Source organism: Camellia sinensis, chromosome 8, assembly GCF_055761805.1.
Source record: "Camellia sinensis isolate YWXY chromosome 8, ASM5576180v1, whole genome shotgun sequence".
Classification (NCBI taxonomy): domain Eukaryota; kingdom Viridiplantae; phylum Streptophyta; class Magnoliopsida; order Ericales; family Theaceae; genus Camellia; species Camellia sinensis.
In genome coordinates this window covers 72,434,362-72,446,465 of record NC_138968.1, presented here as the reverse complement: position 1 = coordinate 72,446,465, position 12,104 = coordinate 72,434,362, and the positions used below count along the sequence as shown (strand labels likewise).

The 12,104-nt window shown below is 30.7% G+C and overlaps 1 protein-coding gene across 2 annotated transcripts; it reads left to right on the top strand.

Moving 5' to 3' along the window:
- The first annotated feature begins 1,650 nt into the window (after window positions 1-1,650).
- LOC145796587 (uncharacterized) lies at window positions 1,651-5,222 on the top strand. 2 transcript variants are annotated; one of them, XM_082881801.1, is made up of 3 exons: window positions 1,651-1,988; window positions 2,204-2,615; window positions 5,000-5,222. In XM_082881801.1, the coding sequence occupies exons 1-3, from the start codon at window positions 1,899-1,901 to the stop codon at window positions 5,002-5,004; spliced, it is 507 nt and encodes a 168-aa protein (XP_082737927.1). In that variant the 5' UTR covers window positions 1,651-1,898; the 3' UTR covers window positions 5,005-5,222. The 2 variants fall into 2 exon arrangements, with proteins under 2 accessions (XP_082737927.1, XP_082737926.1); XM_082881800.1 differs by having other exon boundaries at window positions 1,656-1,988; window positions 5,021-5,220.
- The last annotated feature ends 6,882 nt before the right edge of the window (window positions 5,223-12,104 follow it).

Below are 12,104 nucleotides of genomic sequence, written 5' to 3'. Positions count from 1 at the left end.
ATCTAGGTGAATGTATATCATGTGAGATTTGGTCATTACCCCACACCTAAATTTTAGTCTGACATGGACATCTTTATAATAAATATAAAATAAAACTTTAAGCTGTAGCCTATCTAAAATTTTTCAAATAAAAAAATGTAATCAGTTGAAATATGCTGTTGTTTAGTTTTCTTCCTAACATGTGACAAAGAAAGCAAATCACCAATGTCCTCAAAAGAACATTCACTACAGGAAAACGTTGTCAATTACAGTAACGTTTAATATTTTTGTCATTGATGTAACCGTCACAATAACTTTACAACGTTTAAAAAATGTCGCTAAAAATATTAGGTGGCATTTTGACGCCTACTACCATTTCTGTTACAAAATAGCATATGACGTCATGATGATGTCATTTAAAGGCGTTTTTCCAACAAACACCATTTTATTTATTTATTTTTATTTTTTTGATTCTAAAATATAGCATAATATGGCCAAAGAATTTAACTAAAATATAACACAATACAGGACCAAAGAATTTAACAACATGTATGCTTGAGAATTTGACTACCTGTATACAAGAGCAATAGCATGTACAATCTGTGATTTGGCAAAAAAAAAATAATAATCTCAAACCACACCCTTAAAGCTGCTCTCACCAAAAATTAAAAGAATAATCAAATCAAAGAAAATAAATTAAAAGGACGTGCAAAAAAGAAAAACAAAAAAAAAAACAAAAAAAGAAAAAAAAAAGAAAAGGAAAAAAAGAAAAAAAGCAAAGGACCAATCACAATCATACTCAATATAGGAGCATGATTAGATATATAGAAAAATCTACCTCCCTACAATTCATTCAAAATTGTCCAACGAAGAATCTAGACTTTGTCAACAATCATACTCAATATAGGAGTATTAGATTAGATATATATTACAAAAAAAAATTGAATTAACAGATCCTCCCTATATCTAACCCATCTTCATCTCTAGCGATGCCACACTACAAGAATTCTCATATTTTACGACCACTTTTACCGATCAAAAAAACTTTGGTCACAAAAAAATTACATTTGGCGACCAAATATTAATTAGTCGCGAATGATCATTATTTTTGGCGACCAAATATTATTGGTCGCAGAAGGTTATATTTTGGCGACTAAAAAATGAGTTGGTCGCAGAAAGTGGTATACTTTTGCCGACCAACTACAAATTTGGTCGCGGAAAGTCACATATTTTTTGGCGACCAAAAATTTGGTCGCCAAAAACTTATTTTCAACAACCAAAAAAAATTAGTCGCCAAATTTGTACTTTTAGCGACTAATATTTTAGTCGCCGTTGATTGAGATTTGGCGACTAAAATAGTTTGTCGGCGAAGGTACATTTTCTGCAATTAATGTGGTCTTTTGGTCGCCAAAAGTTTGGGAGGGAAATTTGATTTTTAGTGGGGCAGGAATTGAAATTTTTTTGCGACAAATAAATTTGGTCACCAATTTTAAAACGACGTCGTTTAATACCATGAAAGCTGAAAAAAAAATTAAATAAAAAAAGCCCTAATCTCCTTGACTCTATCTCGCTCTTTGTGTCTCGGTCCGCCCTCTCCCTCTCTATGTTCTTTCTCTCAATCGGTGCCCACTCTCTCTGGCTCACCGAAGTCCCTCACCACCGTTGCTCACATCCGTCACACATCGCCACCGCCGCAAATCGCCATCGCCCTCTGTCTTTCTCTCAGGGTGTTACATGGACAACAAGTTCTATGTGATTGGTGGGCGAAACGAAGATGGCGAACTCACCTATGGAGAATTTTTTGATGAAGCTATGAACAGGTGGAACTTGATCCCTGACATGGAACTCTCTCTCTACAAATGACCACAAAACACGCTTGAAAAAAATTCTGTCAAAAACGTAAAAACACTGTTCGATCAATGCCAAAACCAAAAGCTAAACACTATTGTGTCAATCTCTCAATCTCTCTCTCTCAGATTCCATTCCTTTCCGCGCCAGAGCTCCAATCGGTAAGTTCTTTAATCCCTCTCTTTTAATCATCCTTTCTCTCTCTGGATCAATCTTCCTCTCTTCCCAACTCTCCTCTCGAGTCGATTTCAATATGACACTATTTAGGAGGTTAGGGTTAGGGTTTGTAGTCACAGCACCGATCGCTTTTGGATTGGTGTATAACCACTGTTTTGATCTTAATTTGTTCAATTCATTTCTGTTTTTGATCGTATAGATGGGGTTTTGTGGGGATTTTAGTAGTTTGTTGCACTTTATGCTTCCTAGAAAGAGACCTGTTCAAGAAGGCGACTCTAGTGACGGAGAAAACTTGCTCAAGAAGCATAGTGTCGGTTGTTTCATCTCTTCATCGGAATCCTCCACCGAAAAATCAACAGCCACCGAAGCTAATACGATGCCCAAGGACTGTAACAAGAGTGATAGCAGCATTATCGATAGTAGTAGTAGTAACCTAAGCAGCGCTAGTATTAGAGTATTGCCGGATATGGCTTTTGGTAATGGGAATCCGATGGATATCGATGAAGATCTGCACAGCAGACAGTTAGCTGCGTACGGACGCGAGACTATGAGGTGGCTCTTCACCTCTAACGTCCTTGTCTCTGGGATGCAAGGCCTCGGTGTCGAAATTGGTACGACTTTTGAACCTTGCTGGTTGTTAATTTTGTGTAATTTTAGTGATTAACACAATAGGATGGATTGTGTGATTTTGAACCTAGAGTAGTTTTTGACATCTAATTACGGAGTTGCATATTCTTAACTTATGCATCAGATTTGTTACATTTTTATTCAGATCATTCTTCATTTAGAGAATGGTCTAAATAAAACTTTTGAGATCACTAAATTTTCCGTTGTCGAATGGAAGTGTGTCATGTTTCAAAACGTGTATACTAATATATAATTTGCTAGGGTATTAGTATTTTCTGGGAACACAAATTTAGACCCTATGCCCATTCACCCTACTGATTCGTATTTATTTGTTTGTTAATCTAACAGCTTATGTTATTTGATTTTTGGTTTCTTTCCAAAAAGGAATCTATATATATTTTTTTTGTTTTTTGTGTGGTTATGTTGAACTCTCATATTAGAATTAAGTGTGTGATTTTCTACAATTCAACGCTTTCCTCTATATATGCATCAAACTGTTAATATTTTTCCAACTTGTGTCAGGAATTCGACTAAGATATTAGTAATAATAAGAACAAACAGTTATGAAAAAACAATTTTAATAGAGTTGTGTTCCTTATTTATTTAAATTATGGGTTTTTTTATATTAAAAAAAATGGGCACCAGCAATGGGCATGAGATCGTGCACCTTGCGCGGCCATCTCAAGAGTATATATTAGTTACTGAAGTGTGCCAATTTGATTGAGAAACTTAGTTCTGGGTTTGATTCTAAAGGTAAAGATTTTGGTTATCTGATTTAGAATTTCTCTTAACTCTTGAGCTTCACCGTTGATGCTCACAACTGATGAACCACATGCTTAATTAAATGTTGTATATAAATACCATAAAATATTATTTTATGTTTAGTTGTAAATACCACATGCTTAGTTATGTGCTCTGTAGCACCGTATCAAATTTTGAAATTAGTTCCTCTAGTACTTGCAATACATGTTGGTTGTACAAATACTTGAAATGTTATGAGAATATAGCTGTTGGCATTTTTTGCTGTGGGCTTTTATGCAAGATCAACACAGTTTTAGTTTTCCCATCACATATTTGAAATGCAAGTTCTATTTTTTTGTTTTGCTTGGGTGGTTCTCTTGGATGGCATTACAATGCGTGGTTGTGCATGAATTTCAGTCCATGGGCATTTCATGTCGCAACTGATAAAACTGTATATATTGTTTTAGTGAAGGAATAATGCATGTAATTTCATAACCCAAAAAGTGCTCACACTTGTTTCTAATGATCTCTCATCTTTAAACTGTCATTTTTCCTTCTTTATTTTTATTTTTTAAAGATGGGGAGCTTTAAGAAATCTTTAAGTCAATTTCAGAGAGAGGAAATAAAATATGCATGAGATCCCTAAATCATAGGATTACCATCACCTGCATTAAGGTTTAAACATTTAATTTTATCTAGGTGGAGATGGGAGGTTGATGGGGTTATGCTTAAAGGAGCTTAAATTTCCTTTTTAAACTAACCATTACCCTTAAAGCTTCTTCTAAAAGTACAAACTTGCAGAATTTGCTGCATCATTCATTTTGAAGTGTGGTTTAGAAAGCCCAAGAGATCATAAAGTTTGTTCACATTTGTATAGTTGAAGGAATAGCCCATAGGCGTGATAGCGTAGCAATGGCTTTCTCCTAAAATTGTTTTGAGGGTTATGGATCTTGATGTCATTGGTTAATGGATGATTTTTAAAGTCCTGAAAGTGTGAAAGAGACCTTAAAAATTTGTTTGAAATTTTTGGACGAGAAGGGAAAGAAAACATCTATTAGTATTTTTGATTGACTACCATAATTTTTCGAAAAGGCTTCATTATATGAGTATTTCTATAACCATATTTCAACAAAAGAAGATGGATGAATAAGGACTTGGAATTTTTGATGGACTACGATAAGTTTTCTATCTGAAAAACTGATCTAGAAGAAGTAATATTTTTCTAATTTCTTTGAATTGGATAATAAAGCTTCGAACTGTCTATGTGTTTGACCATGCTTATATTTGGCTTGATTCTTCTAGTATTCAGATTTTGATATGAAGAACTCTGATAGATGGTCTGGTGGAGGTGGTGGAGAGGAAGCAACACAGGATAATAAAAAAACAAGGAGTCTAGGGCCAAAAAGACATGTACTTTTTGCCCATTGATGCATTTTGATGCAAGTTTTTTAAAAAAAATTAGTGAGAATGGAGATATAATTCATTATACAAGATATAGTTTTACAAAGAAATTTGCAATAGAAATTATCCCTTTTAGTATCTGTCCTGTTTAAGTATTGATTAGATTCATGACTTGATTTTTCTGCTCTAGAAATTTTTAGTTCACACATTAATTCTCAAGTTGTAGAATGACTCTTATGTTTTCCAGTCAACATATTACAAAATCAAGGGACTACCAAGGGACTTAAACTAGGGAATTGATCTGCTGTTTTCTTACCATTGGAAGCTGCTAGATGGCAGAGAAAGCATGTGTAAAGCGCCTTCAGAAGGAATATAGAGCCCTTTGTAAAGTATGTCTTATTTCCTTTATATGTTTGCCAACTATAATGACCATAATCTATTATATATTATTCTCCCTTAGAACTTTAGTTTTTGTTTCCATTCTACTTTCCATCTACCGTTATGAAAAACCATCCTTTGCAGTTCTTTTCTCCTCTTTCAAAGGTCAAAGATGAACAGCAAAATGGTGTGGTGGAACTAAAGGATGTTCAGGATAACCACAGGTATTTGCTTCTTGTTTTGTCTGTTATAATTCAGAATGCCTTCGTTTCAAGGACGTGTTTGGAGATGTATGTGGAATTGGGAGATTAATTGTCTGTATGAACTGAAAGTGTACTAAAAATTATTATTCTTGGTGTTACCCACTTGAAAATACACAAAAAGAGATCTAATAAACTGTTAATTTTAAAATGGGAACAGTCTAATAATGGAATGAAATATTGTAATGTGTACATATATATATTGAGTGATATATTGAGATTTAAGAGTTGTAACATTTTGCCTGTGGATATCGATGATAAATTCCATCATGTATTGATGGATATATCGCAAACACTAATACTATAGATACAGAAGCAACATCCGAACATGTATAAAATGGTTTGTATATATAGATGTGATCCCCCTCAACTTTAAAAACCTACCCTTAAATCCCCTCTACTCCTGTTTAAAGTGAATACACAGATGGCCTCAACAAGAAATGATTCTCACTCAAATTTAATGCCTTTGTTCTTATCTTTTATCTCACCCTCCCATTTTCTCCCTCGCTGTACCTGGACTATGGATTTTGTGGTGTGCCTTTCACCTGATTCAATAAGGCCTCTTGAATCTGATGAGTAGTTCATGGATAACGTCTATATATGTAGTTCCCCATGCTCATTTTTGTGGTAAATTAATAATTTTAGAGGGACATATTTACTCAGCAATTATGCTGGTATGACTTTGATGTTGAAGTGCAAAATCCTCAAGAGCTGTGTTCTTCAAATAGCAGAGGGGCTGCGGAGTGGGACCGGTAAGGTGTGGTGGGGGTTAACCTGAGACAGTGAACTCGACTGTGGCATTGGCATCCTTCCCTTGTGATTATCCTTGTCGAGAGCGAGTTCAAGCATTACCTTCTCAAACAAATCATGGTTTTTATTGAATTTAGGTAGAGTAATAACAGTCTTGCAAATTTGCAGAGCACCATCAAATATATTTCAATCACTTTTAAGGGTATAAAAGTAATTCCAACAATTGGATGGAGAAAATAACATTCACTTTAGTCTAGAGTAAGGGGGGTTGTAGTGTTTTAAAGTTGAGGGGTGTGGAATGCATTTTTGAGACAAAATACTGGGAGTAATCAAATTTTCTAGGGGTAATCATATTATGCACCATAATTTGTGCCAGTTAAGATGTGAATGCACCATTAAATATCGGGTGTTTATGCTGTGAATGCACTATACTTAAGCTGTTGTAATTTTTAATCCAAGCACTATTACCTTGCTATAAAGCCCTTGCTCTCAGGATGGAAATGGGGTGATTTTTGTAATTTTTTTTATGATGTTATGTTTTCTTTTGTTTGCACATTGAAGCTTTTTGGTATCACCTTTAAGTATATTGAATTTAATGTTTAAATTCATCATTGAGGGGCATGATGCACATTATTTTTTTAGCAAAAGTAAGGTGAAAATGTGATAAATGTGCAATGGGTCTTTTATCATCATCATCAAGGCAGTGACCAATCAGATTAATAAGATGGATTGAAGACTCATCAAAATCCAAATTAGATCAAAGACTCATCATCATGGGATATAATACCCTTGGCCTAATGTAAAAGTGGGATAAACTGTCAATTCTATATGATATTAAATTATAAAATAGCAAAATAAGAACTTTGTTTGATAGTAGAAATAATAATTAAACTGGACGGAGAATTAGTAACTTAAAATTAAATTGTGATTTGTGTATATTACAGGACCGAAGTTCACAAGATAATGTCAGCATCGTCATTGTTGATTAGGGGAATGCACTTGTATGCATTAAGTTAATTTAATCTAATGTTTTCCATTCTAATCTAATGTGTTAATCTATTGTACTGATATTAACCTTTCTAATTTGGTCCTGGCTGTGACTTTTTGCAGGACAGATTGGCAAAGTTTGCCTCGTCAGAAAAAAATTTTGTTTATAAACTGGGCCAAGCTCTTGTTACTATCGGTATTGTGTCATTAGGAATATGGATGTCTTCTCTGCTTTCTGCGTGAGTTTTCAAGCCTGCTGACTTTGTAAATAAATCCTCACTGATTTCCAATATATTGTGTCTAGATATATTCTGTAATTGTACATGTATCACATCTTATTGATATTAATAAATGTGTCTCAGAAGAATCTGAAATGATTGTCATTTTTACATTCATTAAAGTAATGTACCAACTATGCTGCAAGAATAGATTCACTTACAATTGCTTTTATAAATCATTTTACTTTTAGAGTGATTTCTTGCTGATTGAAAAGCAATTAAGATTTGAAGATGCCTGCTAAATTTCAACTCTTTCATGTCCATGTTGGGACACTTCATAGAAATTCTAGTGCCAGTTAAATATTAGCTTGGTATATGCAGAAAAATTAGTTTGGAAACTCGGAAGCCAATTTTCTCTAATGTTCTATGAGATGCAGAGATGTGTGGTAGAACCTTTTGTCAATGAAAGGTGAACTGTGCTAGATGGGTACTCTGTTGAAAAAGGCTATGGCGGCGTTTTTTAAACGTCACTATATCCCTACTTATAAATGTCTATGACGCTGTTTCCAAAACGTCGCTAAATGTCATAGTGACGTCATTATACCGTTAGGACAGGACATTCAGCGGCGTTTTTAAAATATAGCGACGCTTTTAAAGCGTCATAAAGCTATAGCGACGGCCGCATCTTCGACGTTTGGTACTAAACGCCACAAAAACAATTAGCGACGCTTTTGATATCTATAGCGGCATTTTTAAAACGCCACTAAAAGTCAATTTTCCAGCAGTGAGCTTTGTCATAAGAACATGCTTAAAATAATTTGAGGTGCTATTGGATAATAAATTAAAAATTAAGTATTAAAAATTGAATATTGAATTTATTAAGTTAAAAAATTATTTGTTAAAAATTTAAATACTGAACTAAAAATTAATTATTTGACATATATATAAGATTAAATTTAAAATTTATTATTTTTAAATTATATATTTTAATTTTTATATTGTGATGGTGGTGATAGTGGTAGTGGTGATGAAGGAATGATGATGATGGCCGTGGTAGTAATGGTAGTAATAGCAATAGTGATCATTGTACTGTTGGTGGTAGTGGCGGCAGTAGCAGCAACAGTAGTAGTGGTGGTGGCGATGGTAGTTGCATAGTAAGTTTATAATAGTATATATTTATACTTATATTTAATATTTATAAATTTAGTAAGAATTAAGTAAGTTTCATAAGATTTAAAATTTTCTTAAGTTTTAACTTATTTTAAGAGGCAGTTAAAATTTTAAGTGATATTAATTATAATTATCAAATAAACTTAATTAATTATTACTTAATACATTCAATTTAATTGTGAAATTATGTTATCAAATAACCCTTGAACTTATTTATTTTTTTATCAAGATTTTTTTCTATTGATGTAAAACATTGGTACAACACAATTAAATTTGCCCCTCCCTTACACCATCCAATCAGACTAAAAATTGGACGTAAATGGATTTCGCAACTAATTTTTTTTTTTAATGACAAAAACACTCTGATAATGACAGCCACTAGGAAAAGTGAGAAAATTGGTTGTCATTAGGGTCGTTTGGAATGCGGGTTGGTATTTTAATTTTTTGGCTTTTTAATTATTTTAGCTTAGGTTAAATTTGACAATGATTTTTTTAGTTAATTTTTTGATTTTTTTTATTTGGGACTTTTTTGTTTGTATGGTATTCTTGATTAATTTTTTTGGCTTTTTAGCTTTGGAATAGCATTTTTTTTTTCTCTTTTTGTAATTTTTTGACTTTCTTTTGTCTTTTTGTGATTTTTTAGCCCAACATGTTTACCAAACAACCCCTCATTTGGGATGAGCTTTTGATTTTTTTGACTTTTATGAGAGAAAAAATAAAATGATTATGATTTAAATTTGACATTTTATTTTATTAATTTTTTAATTTATGTTATCATTTTATGGCTATTTTAACCCGAAATTAGAATGCCAAATGAAGGCATTGTAGATTCCTGGCTTCATATAGAATATGTAGAGAATTATTACGTAATAAAAAACAATAATAACATAGTAATTAGATATATATATATATATATTTATATTTCACTATATATATTGTTATTGTATTAATTTATTAGGTCTAACAACTTATATTTATTGACAAATTACACTAATAGTTCCTATAGTTTGGAATTTGTGTTACTATAATTTTTGACTTTTTAATTGTGATACATTTGATCCTAAATTTTGAATCTTGTTCTAAATAAGGACAATTGAAGATACCATTGCTCAATTTCAAGAGCAAAATCGTCAATTTAATAAAATATAAACTAATTTGACAAAAATAAATGTTAAAAAAATATTTTTAAATTTTTAAAAATTATTTCTACCCACCAAAGATAAAATTATGTAAAATTGATAAATCTTGTAGACATTTATTTATTTACTAAATTAATTTTTATTATATGTTTGGATGATGATCATGTAATGGGTGATTGTTAGGCTTTTAATATGTAATCGATATATTTAATATATGAAATATTTTTAATTTTGAATTTTTTGACTTAATAGATTAATTTAATAATGATATCAAAATTGTCGCCATATTTGATTTTTGAAAAAATAAATGTTATTGTGATATTGTAAATAGAGATGGTTAGGATATGAATTGAATGAAATTATGTGTTAAGTCTATGATTAAGAATGTTAAGCAAGCAATTAAATGAAATTATGTGTACGACTTGCATAGCTTATTGAAATACAACATCTTATTGATTAATTGAGATATAAATATTTGAAAAATAATTTTTTAATAAATTCTCCTTAAAACTACTAGTATAATTTTTCAAAAAAAATATAGTGTTGACACTTTTGTGTCACATATTTTGAATTTTTCTAAAATGCCCCTGTAGTTAATGGTTATGTAAAAAAGAAGAGAGTACGACTTAAAACTAAGATAATAAATTTAACAAATTAAGCCCTGACCACTTGAATAATAAATATTTTATGTGTATATCATATGATACTATACTCACATCAATCCTTAATTGTAATGGTTATTATACATACGATCTCATCCATTGCTAAAAAAATTTAAATAAAATTAGATGACATTTTTTTATCCCCACCTACCCTATTGTGTAGTTTTTATTAACATACTATGAAAATTTTAATTGATTGATAGTCTAACATTATACCCAAGATTTACTCGATCTAGTGTGCGAGAACCTTGCTAGTGAAGGAATTATATATTTGAAAAATTAAATTTATGAAAATATAAAATTAGTAATTTTTATACAAATTTATTCTAATTTGATAATTATTGATCTAGACATTATATTCATCAATTTTATATTAGTATTACAAAAGACAACATAAGAGATGTTAATTAATAGATAGCATTAGTCCAAGAACTATAATTGGGTCATTTTGGATCTATTTCAATGATGGAAATCGTTCAATATTTAGTATTTTTCAAATAGATCATTCATGTAAAAAAAAATAAGTTGATTGAATATTAATAATCACATCTAGATTATATTTGCTTTTACAAAATTTGATGGCAATTTTGATTTTAAAAAATAGGCATTTTGTTGAAACAAATGTGAATCAAATGTGTGATTATTGATTTCGATCAACTTAATATTTTTTACAAATGATCTATTTTAGAGACATTAAAAATTAAACGATCTCACAATAGATCTACTAAATTTAAATATTCTCTCAAGTTAAAATTCTAATATGAGAGAAACCAAATCCTCTCTAAAAAATCCCTTGGTGCTTATGTAAAAACCACATTAATAAGAAAAATTAGACTTGAAATAAAGATCATGAGTTTAACACACACATACAAAAAAAACAAAAACAAAAAAATCTGGCCATATAGATAACTCATATATATATATATATATTATTTATCATAATTCTTAATTTTTTATTATTATTATTATTTTTAAATTTATGCATACGACTAGTACATATATACAAGAATTATGAAGTTAGGTGGGAATGGTGGCTAGAGCATAACAATGCATTTTTGGGTTGTCCTTTTTGCCTTGTCCAACTGTAATGATTGAGGCCCTTACATTTATTACATATTCATTCACAATAATATTGGAATTATACCTATCATTATTAAGTGTATAATAAATTAAAAATTAAAAAATATCCCATCACATTATTATGAATAAAATTATAGATATTTTTGAGGATGTCAAACATTTTTTTTTTTACACAATAACAACTAATGGTTGTTTTGAGATGATGATTAAAAATTATTTTTTTGATTTTTTTTATAAAAAATGTGTAAAAAATATAAAAGATAATATGATTCAAAATGAATTAAAAAGTGAAAGATGACTTTTAGGGATAGTTTGGAATGATCTAAATAAGTGTATTTTTGACTTTTCATGAAATATGAGTTGTGTATGAGTTGAGTTTGAAGTGATGTGATTTAAATAAGATAGTGACTTTTTGACTTTTTATTTTTTTTAAGTTATGACAAACAAGATCTAAATTGGACGTATATGGATTTCGCAGCTAATTTTTTTTTTTTAATGACAAAAGCACCCTTAATAACGACAACCACTAAGAAAAGAGAGAAAATTGTCATCAGGTTCGGTTGGGTTGTAGGTTAGTATTTTAATTTTTTGACTTTTTAATTATTTTAACTTAGGTTAAAAAGTTTTGTTTGGAATAAATCTTTTAACTTTTTTAAGAGAAAAAATGAAATAATTATGGTTTAGATG

Bases quoted from the DNA above. Each gene is read 5' to 3' on its own strand.
- LOC145796587 (XM_082881800.1), top strand. From the start codon at position 1,899: ATGCCAAAACCAAAAGCTAAACACTATTGTGTCAATCTCTCAATCTCT. The intron at 1,989-2,203 runs GTAAGTTCTTTA...TTGATCGTATAG, and splicing joins CCGCGCCAGAGCTCCAATCG to ATGGGGTTTTGTGGGGATTT. The intron at 2,616-5,020 runs GTACGACTTTTG...TATGTTTTCCAG, and splicing joins AGGCCTCGGTGTCGAAATTG to TCAACATATTACAAAATCAA.